Genomic DNA, 22,878 nt, shown 5'->3' with positions numbered 1-22,878 from the left:
TATCTCATTTATGGCTGTCTTGTCAGCCGAGCATAAACCACAATCATTTGTTCTGTCGAACCAGTGTTGTTTTGTTTGCCTGCTCTCTGAATAGTAATATTCCCTACTTGTGTAGGGGGTTAATAGGGGGGCGCTAATACCTTCCCGTGCACCAAGCCCCCTTCTAGTTGTGTTGTAGTGGGTGGAGTTGGAATGTACTATGTAAACACATTCCAGATGAAGGTGGAGGCTTCCCCAGGAGGTACATTTACCACAATGTCTTTTGCTGGAATGTTTCTTGTGTCAGGAAGTGCCCCATACTCAGCCGATCTGTCCTCAAATCAGCGGGGCTTTGACATGGTGCAAGTGGGAAGATGTTAATGTTAAATAAATGATTGCATTGATCAATATTTTGTTGACTGATTTGAATTTTGAAGTTTCACTTAACCATTCCTGACTTTTGATTTCACAAAGATGACCCTAAGTCTGCATTTGTTTTGGTATGCTAAGCAGTAGCAAAAGAGGTGGATGCCGCATAGATTGCATTTGCATAGATTTCTCTATTCTTATCTCTATGAGTATTTTCTGCAAAACATTGTTGGGAGCTTGTACAAAAAAGAATTTCACTGTCTCTTTTACTCATGTAAACTAGTTTTTGGAGTCTTTTGAGATTCAATGCTGCCAGTTTCTCTCACCCTGGAGCTGCCGCAAAGGATGGTACAATGGTCTCCCTGATGAGCCCCTCTGAGATACAGAGCTACGTCGAAGTTATGGGGTTCATAATTATTTTAGGGTTGCACGATTAATCGGTCATAATATCGGTTATATGAGCCTTAAAAATGTAATATGGGTATCGAACCGATATCACAATAATATGTCTGTTTTATCCAACATTTGTTTTGAAAATAATGTTTTAATATATTTAATATATCAGGTAATAAGAATGCACTGTTTATTAGAAGTCTGCATCTGCACCCAGAATCACAGTTATTGTATAACAGGTGTAAGCGAAACTCTACTGGAAACTTGTTTTGGTATTGGTCGATTTAACCATGCAATAATCGTTAATTGCAAATTCCAATATCGGGCATACCTAATCATTATGTGAATCTGTGGTCTAGAGCCTTTATTTAACTTTTTTGGGGACATCAGCAAGTATGCAGGCGATGTGTCCCAATTTTAACCACTTTCTACCTTCCCTCCCTATTTTGGCCATGTCATTCATTATAGGTGAAAATTCCGAAAAAGAACACGATTGTGTTGTGAGCTTATAGATCAAAACACCATTAATTGTTGTTCCAAAATTGCCACTCTCCCCACTTTGTCCCGTAGATCCCCATGTGAAGGGTGACAAGCTGAGGCAGTGGCTGTGGCTCAGGTTTGAGGATAGGCACACTCACACAGGTGTACTACATACATGCACATATGTCTTTATAAACTACAGACACTGAAGGTGTGTCTCAATTCCTCACTCTGACCTTTTTGTACGGAGAAGATCATCATATTGAGAGACCTAGAGGGCTCTGGAACTCCCCCACAGTATCTGACCTAGTTTTGTCCTCATGAGACTGGGAACTGATCATTTGTTTGCCCCAGGGTACTAGGGAAAACATGTACTTATGTACTCTATACACACACACACACACACACACACACACACACACACACACACACACACACACACACACACACACACACACACACACACACACACACACACACACACACACACACACACACACAATCACTTGTTTATATTCTGTTACTTATTTATTTGAGTAGTGCATAAAGAGAGAGGGGAAGAACCTAAATAGTAAAATCTACAAACCACAAACAAACAAAAAAGAACTCTTAAATACTCTTTTGTCCCACCCATCTCAAATAACTGTTTTTGCAATATAGCCTGGTAAGATCTTAGTCATTTTAGGTGCATTTCCTTTGAATGCAGTAACCCAGTGAGGAAAGTCTGACCAGTGTGGCACATTGAGCAAAGTTGCTGTTGCAACATTATGTAGAGTAAATGTCACATAAGTCACATAATAATAGTTTCCTACTGTGAGGAATCACTGGCTTACAAGTCAAGTTGCATCTTTCATTTTGTTTACTCTCAAACCAAGTATGTTGTGTACAGTCAGATATACTATATTTTATGGAATACAATTTGCAAGTGTGTAATTGTCATGGTGTGAGGCGCAGGTGTTAAGTAGTATCTCTTGTTACTTGAGAACATAATTTTGCCTTCAGGGTCAACGTACATTTTAACAAGATGTTTTTTGCTATTCATGTTTTACAGCTTCTATGGATAGGCCCAGTAGCGACAAACGTGTAACAGAGATGTAAACTAACTCTATGTTATAGAATGACACATTCCATCTAGTTTGAGCCCAATGCTAACGATTGTACTGGACAACCACTATCTGTCGTGATGCATCACAGCCAAGTCCACACACACTAATGATTTGCAACGCAACCAGTTGCAAGCAGCGGTCAGAATTGACCTGTTGCAGGTCGCCACAGTTTGGGGATTCTGTGTGGTTGCGCTTAGTTGCAACTTGTTGTATTGCAAATCATTGGTGTGGACTGGGCTGTAGACATGGGGTTTGACAATAATTTTTAAAGCAGCACTGGAGTTCTTTCTTTCTTAAAAAGTTATTTTTGGGTAGAGTTTTTTCCCCCAGCATTTATTAGATGGGTGCAGTGAAGAGAGAGAGTGACATGCAGCAAATGGTCCGGCCAGCTGGGAATCGAACCTGGTACTCACTGTCAGGCATTAGACAGCGAGTGTCTAATGCCTACACACCCTAACCACACGCCTATTACTTTAGGTCGCCCCAATAGCAGCACTTGATTAAATGTGCTTAAGGCCTATTATACATTCTATTGTGAAATAGATGAATGTGAAATTAATGTGAAACAGTTGAAACGTGTAGGAGGGGGGGGGGGGGTAATGGACAGATGAGTTCCTTATTTCAAGGGTGTCACCTTTTTAGTGTGGTCAGTGAATTGTACTCTTAGTGGAACTCTGAGTACTCTTGTGGAGCTGATTGGTCAATATGCTGTGCAAATAGAGAAGAGCATCTAGGTAGAGCTATTGATGAATGCTAGGCTGACTGATGAGAAGCATAAATAATTTAGCAGCCATGTCTAGTCTTACAGTGCCTTTCAGCTCCAGTGCTCCACCAAGGCTTTTCTTATGTCACCAAGGAGATGGTGTTTGTAATTGGGATGGTGTACAGCCAGGCAGGGAGGTGTTTTTTTTAGTGAGACAGAAAATGAACAGATGAGTGGAGAGGTTCAGGTTAATCAGACACAGTGAAGTTGTGAGCATGTGTTTCTGTGTTTCACTAGTGGTGGGAAAAGTACTCAAATGTTTTACTTAAGTAAAAGTATCAATACTGCAATGTAGAAGTACTCTGTTAGGGCGCGCTCTCACCAAAAGTTGGCTGGCCGCTGTTAAACGCAGGTTGTGCGCGGCCACAGTTTTTTGCAGCCAGCGGATTCTAAAAAAAACGCTGTGACGCATCTGTCACTTGCTTTCAAGCCCCTCCCTCCCCGTTGCGTTGCCCGTAGACTAGCTTTGTCTGTAGCCCGGCCCGGTTACGTTGCGACTTTATCGAGTTTATTATAGGATGGACAGGCGGAGGGCACTTGTAACCAGGCCAGTTCTTTAATGTCAGTCATATGGAACTCTTTCATGGTCAAATCATAAAGTACTGGGTGAGATGCAACAGCTACAACCAGTTGGTCCACTGAGAGCACCATGTTGCTTCCTGAGTCTTGGGACGGTCCGCCTTCGACTCACTCGATTGGACAGAGGGAGAAAATCAGCTCCTGCCTCCAGCAGTTTTATGCTTCCAATGGACGTGTAGAGCAGATAAACGCAAGGTCTGCGCGACAAGCGGAAAAATCCGCTCTTGCGTGAATCCACGCATTTACATTGACAATGCATTGGCAGATTCTGCATGCATTGGCAGATTCTGCCCCAAAAGTGCGGTGAGAGCGCGCCCTTACAAGTGAAAGTCCGGAATTAAAAATTTACTAATTTACTTTCGTACTTTTTACGTAAAAGTACGAAAGTATTGGTATCAAAATGTACTTAAAGTACCAAAAGTAAAAGTACTAAAATGTTTGAAAATAGCCGATCTACAAGCTCACAATGTGTCGCGATGCGACGTGATGTGAGTTTGTAGATTGGCCTCTGTATAAAATAGGGCTAAATAATGTATGTATGTAGGGTTAATGTATGTTTTATAATGTAATAATTTATATCTGCAAAGTAACTAGTAACTAAAGTTTTCAAATAATTGTAGTGGAGTAAAATTACAATATTTGCCTCTGAGATGTAGTGGAGTAGAAATAAAAGTATAGACAATTGGAAATACTGCAGTAAAGTAAAAGTACCTCATACAGTAATTGTACTTAAGTACAGTACTTGAGTAAATGTACTTAATTACTTGTTTAGGCACTTTGTAACTGTGTTAAGAAGGAATGAGAAGGTCCCCGGTTCGCCCCACCCCCTGGCCCGCCCAGTCAATGTGTGGAAGTGTCCCTGACTAAGACACTTAACCCCTAACTGCTCCCCATGCAGGCGCAGTATTAATAGCACCCACTGCTCCTAATAGTTAGGATGGGTAAATGCAGAGGACACATTTCACATATGTGGGGTATAGTAACAAAAGTACCCTAGAGGAGGAGTGGTGACAACATTTTTATTATTATATCCAATATGTATTTTTCCCCCTGCTGTGTTCTGCTGGCCTACCACACCTCCCCTGGAGAGTTCAGGCCAGGCCTGCACAGGAAGAGAGGGGAAGTGAAGGCAGGAAACAGCCCACCTGACGCCCCACTCTCCCATCACTTTCACCACACACACACACACACACACACACACACACACACACACACACACACACACACACACACACACACACACACACACACACACACACACACAGAGGACCTCACGCAGGCATAAGCAGATTGAAGCCTCACTTAACTTTCCAATGGTTCTCACACACCTGCTCAGGAGTTTCCCTGTCTTTTAGGAAGGCTTAAGTAGCAACATTAGTATGGGTGTGGTGGTGGGTGACTGGAACGGCCAGGAATACAAGCCAGGGAAAGGAACAGAATATTTAACATGACATTTTTTACAAAACAAGAGAAGAGGAAGGGTAAGGCCAGGCTGTGTGTGATTCTTCCACAGCTCATCGACATAGTTAAGTTAAGTGGGGCCTTGTTCTATGTGGCATAAGAAATAACCTTGTCAGAACAGCAAGGCTTTTGTGGGCTAATGGGTGTTGCTCTATTATAAGGGTTTCTATATTCAGAGAGCCCTCTTGTACTTGTGGTGCACTGACAAATGTGTTCATTGGGTTGCTACTTACCCCTGATTTATACTTGGTTACGTGCTGGTGTCGTACACCAAAAAAAAGCTAATCTCCAAGCTCACAACGCGTCGCAGCGCGATGCTTTGAGCTTGTAGATCGGCTGTTTTTGGTGCACGACACCGGCTCGCATGTAAGTAAGTATATATTACCCTTTAGACAGGGTTTCCCCCTCCTTGTCCTTCTGTCTGGTTTGTCTCTCTCGCTCTCTCTCTCGTCTCTTTTGTCTCCTCAAGTCGGAGGCGTCAGTGCTGCTGTCTCCTTCACCCCAGATTCAAGCAGCAATAAGTCAGCGCATTGCTAATTAAGTGGTCTGACCTGACAAGTGGGATCTGGACGTTGTCCAGAGACGTGATGAGCGTCGGATGTGAGAGATGTGTTCAAATTAAATTAACCCCTGCCTATTTCTTTCTTTCCCTTTTGTCCGTCTCTCTCTTTCTCAATCTCTCTCACTTCCCGTCCGTCCCAGGCGAGGGCTGAACCCACCCCACAGAGTGAAGTCAATCTCCATGGCGACCTTCACGCAACAGGAAATTGAGTTCCTACAGAAACATGGCAATGAGGTAGGCATGCCAATCGTCTGCCGGGCTCTCTGCCCTCTCCTGACTGTTAATCTGGCTGCTGCATGTTGGGACGCGTGACCCTGTGCTTGACTACGCTTGTCTTGGAAACTCTCTATGTACTGGTATGGCGTCATGCTGCACTTGTCCTATAGACCAGTGGTTTTCAACCCGTGGTCCTGGGTGGGGGGTGCCAGGGGGTCCTGGGTGGGTCCCCAGTGGGTCCCCAGTGAAATGAGTTAACATAGCGTCACAATCATTTTAACCACTTAGCATTGGCTATTCAAAAATAGCATTTTCAAGATCTACAAGCTCATAGCGCGGCACTCAGTGCCGCACTATGAGCTTGTAGATCTTGAAAATGTGTGCATATTTTAAAGCGAACATTTTTAACTCAAATCTTTGCGTCTGGGGGTCCCTGGCACAAAACATTTTCAGATGGGGGTCCGCGGCCAAATATATATCAATTTAGGGGTCCTTGACATGAAAAAGGTTGAAAACCACTGCTATAGACTTATCTCCCTGTTTTTTTTACCAGGTGAGAATGTACAAAACAATAAGAGTTGTGATTGGTATTGAGGTGATAAGGATAAGGATAATTCCTTTAACAGGTCCGTTCATGAAAGTCCTTTGCGGTCTTGTTTCCAATGAGGGCCTGTGAGCAATTTGGGGTTAAGAGTCTTGCTCAGGGACAAATGTCATTTCATTGACACATTTGCTGGCCTGGCCTGGAATCGTACCTGGGGCAACCAGGGCCTCTGGCTCCCTAGGCGGGCTCACTAACCACTCAGCTATGGCCGCCCCATGATACCAATTTGAATGGACAATTTAGTACATATGGCAAAATAAAGATGTAAACCATTATATTAATATTTTGTTGTTCACAGAACAGACAGATAATTGAAGTTTTCTGCAGTGAGCTCGGTGTTAAAGGACCAAAACGGGTTGAACTTTATAGCTGACTAGATCAATAGGCGGAAAGTATTGTAGCTGGTTTGACCAAAGCAACTAATTTGATTACAAATGTTTGGAATTGCCTGCATCCAAGAAACATAATTTAATTGTTTCTACATTTTATTGATCATGATGATGACAATAACATTTTGTATGAACATTTGTAAAATGTCAGCTAATATGCCCACCTGGTAATAAACTACTCGAACTAGAGAATTTCAGACCAGTTTACCCTTAGACCAGACTCTAAACTACGTTTATGCAGCTGCCTCTTCTTCACAGCTTCCTTGCCTTTTGGGTTTGGGTAGCATTCCTTGGATATTTGCCTAATCCTGTGAAATGGGATTTATAGGCCAAGTGTGTGTGAGCTCAGCTGTGAGAATAGGCCAGCGTGCTGAAGACAGTGGTGTTCTTTCACAGTGGTGTTCTTTCATAGATGGTGTTGCTGTCTGTCTCTGCTTACTATCTTAATGCCAAATACACTGCTGCTGCTGTTATTTATTTACTTTACTATTGAAACACACAAACACTTTATTCTGCCATGTTGGTTTTTGAATTTGGGAAAGGGCATTAAAAAAAACAACAACCTAAGTAGGGCTCTGCTGTTTTCTATTGGTTTGATGTTTTGTATTTGTGTCAGGTGCTCTCTGCGAAAGGAGGGGTGGGAAAAAAATTACTTGAAAACCGCAGGAGCATCAATATAGCAACCTTGAAGGATTTAGACATCATCAACCTTCAGCCTCCTGTGTGTCTACCTGGCCCTCCATTTTGCTACAGCTTATAATAGCCTCTGCTTCCCAGTTGGCATTGCTCTATTTCACAATAGAAACGTTGGATGATCCAGTGAAAGATGGCATATATTTAAAAATAATTCACGTTGTGTCAATCACGTTTACACACTGCTCCCGAAATGTTCGTCCTTCATAAGGTTTTTCGGACTAGGTTAGATTTTCTGCGTTTTTCCGCATCCTCTTGTCTATATATTGCATTGTTTTGAGGCTGTAACCTACGCTGAAGAATGAATCCTGTGGATTCAGGAGAGGCTCATTGCCTAGCTTGTACTTTTCCGATGAGGTGATACTATTCAAATGTGTGTGTGTACTGTCAGCTGGGCCATGAAATAAACTTTGAAACGACTGGGATAATCCCGCAGCTCCTTGATCAGCAGATGAAACTATCCTTGCTCTTTAGCGATCTCACAGTGGACCCAAAGTGGACCACGCAACAACCATCCTTGCTGCTTGCTTAATGAATGTTTTTTTTCTTCTTTTTTCTGCGGAATGTTTCTAATAGAGTAATACACATCAAACTTGGTGTGCAAGGTGGGTGTGCATAACGATTTTTATTGGATGACGGATAAAACAATGCAATTTAATTTGATAGACCTGGAGACGCTTAAATCCTGAAGGCAGTGTTTTTTTTTAAAAAGTCTGTCTAATAACATACTCCAGTCTTACACTATAATACACTATATTATAGATGATCTCAGCAGATCTTTTGTGAATCAAAGGTGTCCTTACATAAAATAATAAGACAACATACAGTTTAAGACAAGAGAGAGAGAGCTGTGATTCTCTCACAAAAAGGAAAAAAAAGTGATTGTGAACCATCATTTCATCACAAGGTATAGAGTAGACTGTTGAATCCTTAGCCTTTTTACATTGTTACAAGTAGCATTAATGTTTCAGCAAAGATTCACAGTCCCATAAATTGCAGATATCCGGGGGTCTCCCTTGATGGCTGTAATTGTTCATAAACCATTTATGCATCACTGGAGCAAGCCATTGATTGTATTACATGTCACAACACTGTTCATGGGAATTGTTGGATTAGGTGTAGGAGAACTGTGGCTTCAGTCCACTTCAGACAGGACATGGTCTTTTTCTGATTACCGGTAATCAAAAAAATTGATTACCGGCCGCATTGTATAGTAAAGTGACAGTATTACAGGCCAGTGAGCCACAGTTCAAGACCTGTAAGTAATGTTGAACAATATAAGAAATCTGCTTGTGAATGACTGTTACTGACCAAATGTATTAGAATGTGTCGTATTTTGACTTTGGGACATTTAAGTTAGTTAAAGGTAGGGTAAATGATTTACCGTGGTTAAAATAAGTGTTAAATAGCTCTATATTCTGATAGTACTCATTGCTACAGAGTGTTTGTTCAGTAAAAGGAGTCTCCCATGTCTATCTCTCCAGCTCTTCATTAAACAGAAAATGCATTTTCAGTGCTCTCTCCTGATTGGCTTAAATTTTGTCAACCTGAAAATGTACTATATTCTGTTTACTAAAGAGCTGGAGAGACCCCTGTGACTGAACAAACGCTCTGTAGCAATGATTATTATCAGAATCTATCTCAGGGTAGCTGATATTGGTAATGTTGGTGATATTGTCTGCCACTGAGGTGATACAAAATGATAACTGAATTATCGTTTAAAGCCATTCTTCCAACTTATCTGTTCTAGGTTTGCAAACCGTTGTGGCTAGGCCTTTATGATGACAGAACCTCCTCAATACCAGACTTCAGAGAACCTCAGAAAGTCAAAGAGTTCCTTCAAGAGAAATACGAGAAGAAGAGATGGTGAGAAAATGTTTAATATTTGATAGCATAGAGAGGATATATAGTCCTCAGGCACGGCAGTCATATGATTTTTGTCTTTTATTTTTTTATTATTCTCCCGCTGTCTTGGAATGCCTCACAGGCAGTTGGCCGCAGGCGAGCACCAGACACTTGTTTAAATGCATAGAATGTAGGTCATACAAGCCTGCTTGAGCCACAGACCTATATTGTTAGATGGAAAAACATATGAGGTGTGCAATCCGCTTGCTAAAGGGGTTTATTAAGATGAATGTGCTGTAGTACCATTGATTGAACCATGCTAATTAATTATGATGATATGAGGTCGATTTGCTGTGGGTGTGTTGTGATCGTTAAAAGCGAGACGACTAATGTGAGCAATTATTTCATAGCCTGCATGCCGTGCAATGAAAGTCTTCCTTTGTATATTGTTGCTGTTGGGCAGAAACCTCTTATCTGCAAATTGTAGTAAATGAATAGCCTACTTGATCATACTGCAGAGTCAATAATGGATAGAGTAAATAGAGTAAATTAGAGTGACAGGGACTGAAACGGAGACAGAAGAGTAAAACCTGCATTCTCCTCTACAGGGTCTCATATCCGTGACTACACAATTACAAATATACCACATCTGAGATTTTACTTACGTACTTACTGAGATTTTACTTACTTACTCTGTCTGATTCAGATTGAAAAGTCTGGCTAAAAACTGTATTTGTCACGTGTGTGTGTGTGTTGCTTTGTGTTTTTATCCAGCAAATGACACACTCGACACTGCCGGCACAAATGAGTCAAAATGTTCAAGGTAGTAGTGGTGTCACCCACTGGCACTGGAATGGAGATGCAGAGATCCTTTTTTTTGTCCTCCCACTTTTCAGTCTAGTCTTTCTCTTTTTCTTAGATATAACAAGCTCCATTTCATAAACAAACCCTCTTCACAGTAATTAATAACCACATATGCACATTTATTGTTATCATTTTCTGTAGTAGCATGTGTTCATTAAATAATTTAATGTAATGCTTCGCAAAAGCGCTCAGTTCACCCTCAGGCCAGAGTAGACCCCCTTCGCAAAAGGGACCAGTTCTCTCATATTCCCCTTCGCGTCCCACACCTCCTGGGCCAATCCGGTGCCCTGGTGTCACCTATTCTCATGAGGCAGAATTAGAGGATCTTATATATAGTCTGTCACTACCAGCAGCAGCACTACTGCTATGCTGTATCCGATAAGCTACTATCTCGCCGCTAGCTTGTAGGCAAGCAAGATAGTAGCCAGGTGAGCCTCACTTGAGTATTGAATGTTAAAAGTGAGGAGAGAGTGTTTTTTTTCTCACTGTGGACTGCCATGTTGATCGGCACTGAGAATATTAAACATGATATTTCACACCATTTAAGATATGATTAATTTGCCCCACCTTATAGAATGAAGCTAGCAAATGTAGCTAACAGTGGTCATCATACTTAACACATTGATTGCCAAGATATTAAACATAGTTTTCTATCCCCGTGCCGGCGTATAATTACCTCAATCCGATGATATTTGAAACGCTGTGGAACCGACATTGTGTAAAAAAAACACACGGAAAAAGTTTCCTGTGAGTAGACGGAAGGATCTGTGTATCCATGGGAACGACAAGTTTCCAACCGCAATCCGCCATTTTGGAGCTTTGGTCCGCTGAAAACGGGTGGTTTTCAATGGAAAAAAAAGAAACTGAGTTACAGCCGTTTTTCTGAAAATCCCATCATTGGGGCGGATGGAAGTGACGTTTTTTGGAATGATGTCACATCCACATTTTTCTTCTCTGAGAGACGATCGATCATTCCAAAGCTGTGTTAGGTCGCCCCTTGTGGAATTTTCCCCAAAAAATGTAAAAACGAGTTAACTCGATCTAGGCAATCAAGCGATGGAAAACATTGTGCCTCAACTTTGTACTTGAGTAAATATACTTAGTTACTTTCCAAAACTGCACCCCTAAATCTATGATTGGTTGACTGGCTGTGTAATCTCCCTCTCAGGTATGTCCCTCCAGAACAGGCCAAGGCGGTGGCTTCAGTCCAGATCTCTGGCTCCTCCAACAGCAGTACCAGCAGCACCCCGGAGGTCCGACCACTCAAATCCTTGCTGGGGGAGTCAGTCCCCTCCCTGCACCTCAACAAAAATACTCCTCCTAATCAGGTTAGATATGCTCTACTCAAACACATGCATAGTTGAAAGTCCACGTATGCTACAAATATGGCTGCTTTTATACTTAAAAATAAACAATAATAGTGGAAATAGCCGATCTATAAGCTCAAAACGTTGCATCGCATCGCGACGCGTTTTGAGCTTATAGATCTGCTATTTCCACTATTTTTGACATTTAAAAAAATATATGACATTTTGATTTGATTTGATTATGACGATTATGCAAAAAATAATTGTGATTATATAAAATAATTGCGATTAAACGATTATGTAATAATTGTGACAGGCCTAGCTACAAACGCATGTCACGAGATTACTTGTCTTTTGCCCGCACACTGTCTCCTAAAGTGAGTTTCACTCATGCATCAGATCATAATTTGGGCAAATAGAAACACACACACACACACACACACACACACACACACACACACACACACACACACACACACACACACACACACACACACACACACACACACACACACACACACACACACACTCATTTCAGACTTTCCTTGTCTCCGTCAGTCTCCGGTGGTGAGTCGTGTCCAGGCCCACCAGCAGCAGTTCCACGAAAAGAAGTTTGACCTCCTCAGCGACCTGGGTGGAGACATCTTTGCTGCCCCGCCAACCCACAATGCAGGCAATGGCGGCAACTTCGCTAACTTTGCACATTTCAACAGCCACCCACGTAAGCAACTGATTCAGTGATTGATTTAGACAGTTTCACTACCTTATTCAGACACACACAACACACATACACACATAGTAGTACATCCTGGTATCTTTGACAGCCACGTGCTGAGAGATACTGAGCCTCATCTGACCAGTTCTGCAAGAACGTGGTCATTTATTAGTCTGTGAGCCATGTATATCGGTGGTTGATAGACCCGGGCCGGCCGTGCATTATAGGACACCGCCGGAAGAGCTGTGGACTTACACTTCTCCATGGTTACTAATGCTTAACATAAAGCTGTTGGTGTTTGAGTGTTGTGGAGGATAATGTCCTCTCATTTCCTCCTCAACGATCAAGACCCATCCTAATGCAGTAAGCAAAGAGGCATCCGCAGAGATCCACACAGGAGGTATAAACACGCACAAGCGTCTGTCTAATGATGTCTACAATAGCGTCTGCACACACACACACACACACACACACACACACACACACACACACACACACACACACACACACACACACACACACACACACACACACCCTTGAATCCTTGTGTGCTCAGCCAGCGGTCCAGACAGACTGTGTCCGGTGGGAGAAGGTAAACCTCAGAAACTCCCCACAGCCATTACCGCTACCGCGTCCCTCATTGTCAGTGGACACCACTCTGTCATTAGCGCACCATTCATTGTGTGTGTGTGTGTACTGTAATCATCGTCCATGCCTCTAGTGCTCATCTGTGTAAAGCCATCCTTGTTAACATCACCCATTGTTTTTGTTTTGTTCTTTGTGTCAATTTGTGTCTGTCCATGTCCTGCCATGACCTCCAGCGTCTCAGAATTCTAACGCAGACTTTGCGAACTTTGATGCGTTCGGCAGCGCATCTGGGTCGTCGGGTGCTTTCCCCTCCTCCGCTCCCCAAGCCCCATTGCAACCCTCAGGCACAGGTAGCGCAAAAACACCATTCAACCAGACAAAATGTCACATGTAGCGCAACATTACAGGAGGACATTATCATGCTGCAACATATGCACACGCACACACACACACACACACACACACACACACACACACTCACTCACTCACTCACTCACTCACTCACTCACACAAATGACATGTACACTTTTGTTTACATAAAGTGCATTAGCCATGTGTATTGTATTGTCAACTCATTGTCCATTTTGGTCTGTCATGTTATTTCTACTCAAACATGTGTCTGACCCACTCATTGTCACTGCCTGTGTTCAAATGGTCTTCTCTGTTATCATTGTCCTCATTTCTGCTCTTCCAGTCCTACATGGTATCACAATGAGCTTCTCCGTTACAGTAATCCTGCCCACTTCTGCTTATACACGATGGCCTTTTGCTCTGCGCCTGTTGTGACTGGCTGCCTGGCTTTAACACGCAGTCTCTCTCACTCTCGCTCTCATTGCTCTCTGACTGGCTTTTGCTCATTCATTAAACACTGTGACAGACGTTTTAGCCCCCTCCTATCCCTGGGCCATGATAAACAGAGGATGTTGTCAATACCACACTGCCCCCTGGTGGCGTTAGAAGTCATGATAACTGTAGTGTGTGTGCAGCTGCACCATGACCTCTGGAGGAGTCTATTGGCTTAAGGATAAACCTCCACTCTCTCTTCCGTGCTCCGTAAAATAATCTGTCTATGCTGGGGCCTGACCAGCCTGCTGCTGGCCTGCCTGCCTGGTGTCAACTCTGTCTCTATTCACTCTGTTTGCCTCGTATCTTTCACATCTTTTGCTTTGACAGCTACTATGCTTCTTTGATTAACCCAGTAAGACCGGGAACGCATCTCTGTCATTTTAGATTTCTTTGGCTATTCAAAAATGGCAGATCTACAAGCTTGTAGATCTGCAATTTTTGAAAAATCTTGAAAATGTGTGCAAATCTTTGAATATATATATATATAATTTTTTAGAGCGAACATTTGTAACTCAAATCTTTGCTTCTGGGGATTCCACAAATGTCTTCTAAATCCTAACGGCTTTCTGGAAAAAAAAAACGTATGTTGCTATAATATCAGTGGTTCTCAATCCTTTTCATGTCAAGGACCCCCAAAATGATATGTATTTGGCCACGGACCCCCATCTCAAGGTATTTTGTTCCAGGGACCCCCAGACCCAAATATGAGTTAAAAATGTTTGCTTTAAAAAACAAATATATATTTTCAAAGATTTGCACACATTTTCAAGATGTTTCAGAAATAGCAGATCTACAAGCTCATGGCGCGGCACTCGGTGCCGCGCTATGAGCTTGTATATCTGCTATTTCTAAATAGCCAAAGTATAAAATAATGGTTAAAGTGGTTACACAGATGCGTTCCCGGTCTTAATGGGTTAATAACATCATTTTATTTTCTCCTTTTGGCCTTGTTGATGTTTTTCTTTTCTTTTCTTTTCACCCTGCACCTCTCATTTCCCAATTCTCCCTCACCTTTGGTTGCCAGTGTTCACTGTCCTCTCATCCAGCCGCAGTGTTGGTGAGTTTGCCACTGCTCTGTCTCTCCTGGCTGCTCACAGTAAGTCTTTCAATCATTGGGCTCTCTTTAACAGCTCCCGCCCTCTCCTCTGACTGTGTACCAATCACCCAGAGACCCCTTTCTAGCTCTTTGCTTCTCTCTCCCTCTCTCTCTGGAAATATGTGTCTACAGTACATGATATGTCATGGGTGTACAGTATGTACGTCTGACCCTCAAAGGAGCACCCTCAATTGTTAAAATTAAGTTTATTATCACTATTAAGTATTAACTCTTTGACTGCCAGAGTATTTTCATAATGTACTCACCCAGTGCCAAGCGATTTTCGAGCGATTTTCGTGTTTTTAGTAGTTTTAAAGTTGTCATAAAAGTTTAGATCCATATTTATCGATCGATTCACTGTGTGTTTCCGGAGCAGGAGTCTCTGACTATTGCTCCGGATGCAAAACATTGCACCCGGAGCTAGTGTCCCCTTCGCTACAGGCCGTTGGAAACACGCGTCTCCTCGGAAAAATTGACACAAAAAAAAGAACAGAGATACAGGCAGGCGAAAGAAAAAAAACTACAAACATCGACGGGAACGGAATGACGCTATATCTATTATTTCCGTATCCGTTTGTGCTACAGTTTTACTGCTCCCTTCGGATTCAAGATTAGACCGTGATCTTCTCTAAAATAACAATAATTACAAACGCGCGTCGACGGCCAAGTGGACAAACTAGCAATTGACTCGATAACGCGTCGACGGCAGTCAAAGAGTTAAGGACTATTATAATGGTTGGAGCCAATAAAAAGGTAATGAGGAGCAAAATCACGATCACATGAAGCAATTCACAGTTCATGGGACCAGTACTGTAAACATGTATTTTCACTCAAACAAGAATGCCTTGGAACATCTCTAACAATGTAACATGAAGCTACAATAACCGCTTTGATCAAGACCGCAGCACCATCTGTTTCGTCCATTCCGTTTGAATCTAAACTCAAAAGTCTACTAAATCTAGTAATCCTCAGCCTAATGCGATGGCCTTGTCATAACTGAATTCATTCCAAGGAATGGTTCACAAAACTAGGACACTTTCTTTCCCTTTCCCTCTGTGTGAGAGTTAGGGTCTGTCGTTCTCTAAGTCTATAACTACCTGTGGTGAGAATGTGTATTGATTCGAATCAAACTTTGATTCGCTGACGTTAGGTTCTCCTCAGCACTGCACGTGCTGAGGAGACACTCTTGTTTTACTGGTGCACATTATGGACACTGTAATCATTCAGTGTTCCAGACCTAGACCCCCTGCAATCCCTTCCCCTCCTTCCAGTTTTCTCTCTCCCTCCTCCCGTTAATCCATTACGACCGGGAACGCATATGTGTGTCGTTTTTAGATTTCTTTGGCTATTCAAAAATAGCAGATATACAAGCTCATAGCTTGTAGATCTGCTATTTTTGAAAAATCATGAAAATTCGTGAATATATATATTTTTAACATGTGTAACTCAAATCTAATTGCTTCTGGGGATTCTACAAATGTCTGCTAAATCCTAATAGTTTTTTGAAGAAAAAAAATCGTATGTTGCTATAATATCAGTGGTTCTCAAAAATTATATGTACTAGACCATACCCATTACCCAGTGAAGTGCGCAGGCGAAAGTAGTTGCAAGCGTGGGGTTATTGCACGTCCCCCCCCCCCCGCGCGTCCCGTCGCGTGAGGCAGGCGGCAACAACACTGTGTGTGTGGATTCGACGCATGCGCAGTTTGATCTCCCGTTGTTCTTTAAAACGCTAATAAACAGCTGAGATTTGGCGAAATTGAAAAACGGGCTTTGCAGTTGCGTTCAGATGGTAATGGTCAATGGCTGTGTGCAAATGCAGATCAATAGCTCCAGCCACTGAGGAGAACCGGGCACACATGTTTTGCTCTCACCACGGTCGACTACAGAGGTTTGTCAAATTATAGGAGGATTTGGCCGTGGACCCCCATCTCAAAATATTTTGTTCCAGGGACCCCCAGAAGTTGTAACAGAGTTAAAAAAATTCGCTTTAAAAAAATATATATACAAAGATTTGCACAAACTTTCACGATTCTTCGAAAATAGCAGATCTACAAGCTCATAGCGCGGCACTTGGTGCCTCGCTATGAGCTTGTAGATCTGCTATTTTTGAAATGCCAAATAAATCTTAAAATGACACACAGATGCGTTCCCGGTCTTAACTCATTCACTGCCTGAATTATTTCTGGCCGCGTTTGCCCACTGCCAGAGATTTTTCATTGAAAAAAAAAAGTACTCAGGAGCCGAGATACTGAATTTTTTAGTTTTAAGTTAACAAGGAAGTGGATAGGAGTCTAGATCTTCGGAAAAAAAAGAAAAAAAAGAAATACGTTTTTACGTCAGTGGCAGTATTGGTAAACGGGAATAATTACGTTTATTACGTCAGTGGCAGTGAATGAGTTAATGGGTTAAGGGAGTGTTAATGCTGATGCTGTTTCATAAAACCAGCCACCCAGGCCCCCTCTTGTGACTCTGCAATATCTCTCCTTCTCACACACAGGTAGCTCCTCGGGGGGACTAGCTAATTCCACTTTTGCTAATTTTGACAACTTCCCCAAATCCTGTAGTGCTGATTTTGGATCCTTCATTTCCGCGTCCCAGAGTAACTCCACAGGAGCAGCCAGGGAGGCTGTAGAGAGCGCTAGCGCCAGTGCTGCTGATAGATATGCAGCCCTGGCCAACCTGGATCTAAACGTCTTTAGCTCTGCTAACACGGAGCAAGGTAAACCGCTTCTCCTGCCTTAACCCACTCTGTTTCGCAGAATTAAAGATGTCCTTGAAATGAAGGGTTGCCATTTTGAGATTTTCTTTATTGTGCAGGGCATGCTCACAAGCCCATTGGCGGGCTACCTTCTACATTGTTGGATCGGTTTAGGAACATTATGTTGGTGGAACGCAAGTATATAAACATTGAAATAAGGGTTCTGTTAGAAACGAACCGAATGGAAAATTCAGTTTTTAAGCTCTGCCCAAAACTAAATCTTTGAGGTAATTTTTTTTCATCCTATTGCCATTACAGTTCTGAGATAGTCCAGGTTTGAGTGATGTTTTGAGCCAAGGCCAACTCAAAATTTCCCTCAGCCCTGGTGGTAGCTTTAGGCGACCATGATGAATAAAGGCACATTTTTACTTCGTCGTTCAACGGTGTCGCTGGCTCACATTTTTGGTTGAAATTTTGGTTGACAATTAAGTATAATTGGGCCTAAACGTTTGGAACTGCCTGTCAGATATTGATAAAAGCATATTAGAGTATGGTGTTGTTCAAAGATTTAATACAACTTATTTATTTAAGAGCAACATTTTGACAGCATTAAAATAGTATTGGAGTGTGTGGCTGCTCTTACTCTCTTCCCTGGACTCTTCAAAAGCCAGCTCCTCTCCATAATTTGCATTGGTTCATTGGAGAATTTTTGCATTGCGTGGACTGAAAAATCCATCATAACTTTCCGCTCATTGCTACACAAATTCCAGGGGTGGAAATATCATACAGGGCTTGGCTTAATTCCCTTTCAATCTGATCAATTAAAAATGTGAATAGAACAGCATTTAATTTACTAAAAGCTGAATTTTCATTCTCAGTAAGTAGGTTGAATTTGGGAACCTTCTCAAAATGTACGAACGTTAGAATCACGCAATCCACATCAATACACATGACTGACTGAATTGGCAGTGGATTGAACCCAGCCTTGCTTTTGTGTGCTCGTTTACCAGGAAGTGGTATTCCTGGCACGGTGAGCTCAGCCCCAGGGGGTGTTCCGCAGAGCCAGCCGGTAGCAATGCCCAGGGGAGACCGCTACGCTGCTCTAGCTGCACTCGATACCGCCTTCGGCTCAACACCACCAACCAGTGTTTACAACAACACCAGTACCTCACAAGGGTAAGACACTACGGATGTAACGATTCACTCAACTCATGATATGATAAGATTACATTTCAACTTCATAAATGATGTGTTGTCTCATGTTGCAGGGGAGTGTTTGTCTCCGGGACAGGGCCATCATCTGGCCAGGCACAGCAGACTCTACCCAGCATGCCCCAGGGTTTTGGAGGTGAGAAAGGTTTAGGCTTTTTACCAGTCTGAATTGACAACCCCAGTCTCTCAGACCTTTCTCTAAACGTAGCTCTAAAGGAGTGCAGGGTCTGGCCAAAGTAATTTATCAAAATATATGCTGGTGGTTATTCTTTTCTGAACCTTGTTTGATACAGTGTATGTGTAACGCCAGGGATTCGATCCCGGGTCTCCCGTGTGGAAAGCCAACATCTTAACCACTAAGCCAAATGGAATTCTTTATAGCTCGGGGGAAATATTACACTTTTAGGCCATCAGGCTGAGGTTGTGAGCCACTCTGCTACATATGTAACTTACAATGTTAAGTTCAATTTGATTTTAAAGATGACTGACTTTGCTCCACAGCATGAGAGGTCCCCAGGCAGCTCAGCCCTGCTAATGAGGCATGTTTAAGGAACAACCAAGCTGACTCCACCTGAACACTCAAGGCTGCATTCAGGCTCAGAGCAGGGATTAGGCAAACACGATTGTGTTTCTTAAGGAAAAATCCATGCAGAAGACTGGTGACACTAACCTGACTCCGCCAGATGGAAGAAGCTTGCGACACACATTTTGTTTCACAACCTAACTTCCATCTGGGACCCCGGTAGCAGAATCGCTGCAAGACGGCGATCCCTTTTTTCAAGCTACTAGGCAGGTGATTGGATGGGACCGTCTGTCTATCACCGTCTATCAACCAATCATATTGACGCGTCTACATGACGTATAGTAGCTGCGCCAGCAGTAGTTCTTTTGTATACTATTCAACCATGATGAATCGTGAAAGAACTACAACGCAATAAGCGCTTCTCGATGGCGTCACATCCGGTCTCGCCAAGATCCCGCCCCTAGCAGCCACTGATTGGTTCGCACATGCCGCGGTGCGGAGTAGCTCTACCCTCTGAGCGAGCCCAGATGGAGGCTGTATTGTGAACCTGTATTGTGTTAACTCAATAGAGCATCGCAGTTCCCGCCCACTTCCTGGTTTTTCCTGGTGCCGGAAGGAAAAACTCAATGCATTTTTCCCATTGACATTTCCAAAAATATTTATATCAATTAATTTAAGCCTAGAATCAAGCCATCCAGGGTCCTGGTGAATCATGACCATAAAAGTTTTTTTTCTGTGATTTTTTTTTAATTTTATATTTCATTATATGATATACTATATTTAATAAATACCCTTTGTTTTGCCGTTTAAGAAAAATAATAATCACAGAATCAAACGTTTTATGGTCATGATTCACCAGGACCCTGGATGGCTTGATTCTAGGCTTAAATTAATTGATATAAATATTTTTGGAAATGTCAATGGGAAAAATGCATTGAGTATTTTGCGGTGGAACCCGGAAGGGGCGGGAACTGCGATGCTCTATACCGCCCCCATCTAGCGGAGTCAGGTTATGGTGACACTACTTTAAATTTGTTTGGGAGAAAATTGAGAACTTTATGTTTGACTGAACCACTCTAGTGTCCCAGTGGTCATTTGGGCCCCTCTCAAGATGAGAAATCAGTTTTGGTCCTAAAAACCTCTCGGCAGTAAATTAACCTTTTGTTCCCAGTGTTTGAAATGGAAGGAAAGGATTGTGTTTTCGCTGCAATATTTATGGGGAACTCTGCCCTAGAGCAGAGTCATTGTTTCTGTTCTTATATTGTGTTTTATGTTCCTGTACATAAAGCACATTGTACCGTAACTCTGTTTTAGGTTAGTTGATCAGTTCCTCACTCATGTTTGACTTCTCCACTCTCACCAACAGGTTCAACTAACCCATTTGTAGCTGCAGGTTCGGCTACAGCACCATGCAACCCTTTCCAGAGTAACGGGAGAGCGGCAGCACTGGCCACAGCAGGTGTGTGTGTGTGTGTGTGTGTGTGTGTGTGTGTGTGTGTGTGCGGTTGTTGGTGTCCATGTGTGTTTATGAGACTTGCATAACAGAATTATAGATAGATATTACTGACAAAAGGATTTACCTGACTTGAATGAAAAGTATAAGAGGTGATGTGAGTGTATTGATCTGTATGGCCGTCTCCTACAATAAATGTGTGTGAGAAAGTATGTGGGCCAGCGAACAAACATTATGGAAGTGGTGACTGGGTTGTCTGTCTGATTGCTCTCGCCATGCTGGACAGGAGTGATGGGGGCTCCTCTCGGGCAGGGTTATCTTCCTGCTCACTTTGGTAGGTCACCTCTGCTCACTGCTTTGTGGCTGTCTGTGGCAGCGCTTTCCTTTATAATTGAAACATACTACATGTAGTGAGTGTTCTCAACACTCAGACATGGAGGGTAGACACATTCATACACACGGTCATACCATTTTCATAGGAACAATGGTTTTCTTTTCCATGTATTCAGGTAAGCAAATCATTGGGTGCCTTTTAACAGTAATGGCTTTATTTGTGTTTTATTTTATTCTCCGGCCACTCCTTAACCTTTCAGGCAGATAAAGTCAGATAAAGGAGAAGTTATTGAGAATATTTTGACCATCTTCCCGTGGCAGCCATTTTCCTCTTACTTTCATATACTCAGTGCATATCAGGGGTTCCATACCTGACTATGAAGTGAGTATGCAAAATGGCTGCCGTGTGGTGTGAATACGGTCAATTGCTACATCACAAGTGTTGAAACTCACTTGATGCCTGAGAACACAACCTTACAGCAAAGGTCTTGTCGGCAAATGTGTTGTACGTGCTCCTTTTACCTACAGTAGAACTCCTCCTCTGCTACTTGCATGTGTTCTAACTGTAGGCTACTCTTAACTAATACAAATTCCACAAGGAAGAAGCAGGAAAGGAGGAATTTTGCACAAGGGAGCCACATTTGTGTAGGAAATGACACATGCAATCAGATAGACTACTCAGTATAAATGAATTTGCTCCCACCGTCTTGTACATGAGTGCGTTGTATCTCTAGTTTCTGGCACTTGTGGTGATATCTTCTGCTTCTCCTGGAGCACCGTTTTGTGGCTATGTTTCATTTTCACATTGTCTTCTTGCCTCTTAGACTTAAACCCTCACTGATCCCTGCAAGTCGGTAGCCAACTGACCAGTAGTTCACTCTCCCACCCTCCAATCGGTCTAACATGCTGCCCTCTAACAATGATTGATTTCACTCTTGTCCTCCTGCTTTCTGTTTTCTTATGCTGGTAAGTGGTAATGCACATTACTATGTGCCAAACCATGCGTTCAGTAACCTTGTATGCAAATGTCTGTGCGGCTGTGCGCAGAACTTCACACTATGATGTATAGGCACGGAAAACCTGTATATCGTTGATGTCGGGCAGACACCTCGTATCTCAATATTTCAAAATGAAAGCCCTACTTCGTCATACTACAGTGTCACACAAAAGTTGCAAAAATATCTACATAATATCTACAAGCTCACAACGCGTCGCAATGCGACCCGTTGTGAGCTTGTAAATTGGCTATTTGTTATATTTTTGAAAAGTGAAAGTCATAGTGGATATGTCTTGTCTGAGGGATTTATAAATATTGAACCAATGAAAAAAGCATTGGATCCATTGGAACACAGGTTATTTTTTCCATTTCCTGGAAACTAAGGCCAAGGTTTCAACCCGACAATATGCAACCTTTCAGAAGACTCCCATAGTTCTTTTAGTGCGATGAAATGCTAAAATGTCTGTGTGATTTGCTTGACACAATGCCCTCTGTAAGCCATTTCTTTCCTGCTGTGTTACAGCCACGTTTGGTACAGGCTCCATGAGCATGCCGGCTGGATTTGGAAACGCTGCAGCCTACAACCTTCCCACCAGCTTCAGTGGAACCTTCCAGCAACCCTTCCCTGGCCAGGCTCCCTTCCCTTGCCAGGCTCCCTTCCCCCAGCCTCCGGCATATCCCCAGCAACCCAACGGTGTGTGCATTGACGGGATTATCTGTAGGGATTAACAGTAGACCAGGGGGTCCGGGACCCCTAGCCTAGGGGGTCCTTAGAGTTACTACAGGGGGTCCACCAAATATTTG

General features: G+C 42.7%; 1 protein-coding gene across 3 annotated transcripts in view; it reads left to right on the top strand.

The window, feature by feature from the left end:
• LOC308085448 (arf-GAP domain and FG repeat-containing protein 1-like) overlaps positions 1–22,878 on the top strand; it is a 30,394-nt gene that overhangs the window by 3,888 nt on the left and 3,628 nt on the right. Inside the window, exons 2-11 of one of the 3 annotated variants that reach the window (XM_080428604.1) lie at positions 5,833–5,926; positions 9,345–9,460; positions 11,472–11,631; positions 12,169–12,331; positions 13,147–13,263; positions 17,356–17,577; positions 18,567–18,732; positions 18,825–18,904; positions 20,658–20,750; positions 22,598–22,768. In XM_080428604.1, coding sequence (XP_080284730.1) covers positions 5,833–5,926; positions 9,345–9,460; positions 11,472–11,631; positions 12,169–12,331; positions 13,147–13,263; positions 17,356–17,577; positions 18,567–18,732; positions 18,825–18,904; positions 20,658–20,750; positions 22,598–22,768 — 1,382 coding nt within the window. The remainder of the gene's footprint in view (positions 1–5,832; positions 5,927–9,344; positions 9,461–11,471; positions 11,632–12,168; positions 12,332–13,146; positions 13,264–17,355; positions 17,578–18,566; positions 18,733–18,824; positions 18,905–20,657; positions 20,751–22,597; positions 22,769–22,878) is intronic. The other 2 variants (XM_080428605.1, XM_080428606.1) reach the window with 2 other exon arrangements.

The sequence above is a fragment of the Gymnoscopelus braueri genome, assembly GCF_963280865.1.
Source record: "Gymnoscopelus braueri genome assembly, chromosome: 5".
NCBI classification, from domain to species: domain Eukaryota; kingdom Metazoa; phylum Chordata; class Actinopteri; order Myctophiformes; family Myctophidae; genus Gymnoscopelus; species Gymnoscopelus braueri.
The sequence above is the reverse complement of the archived record's forward strand: the minus strand, read 5'-3'. Positions and strand labels throughout refer to the sequence as shown.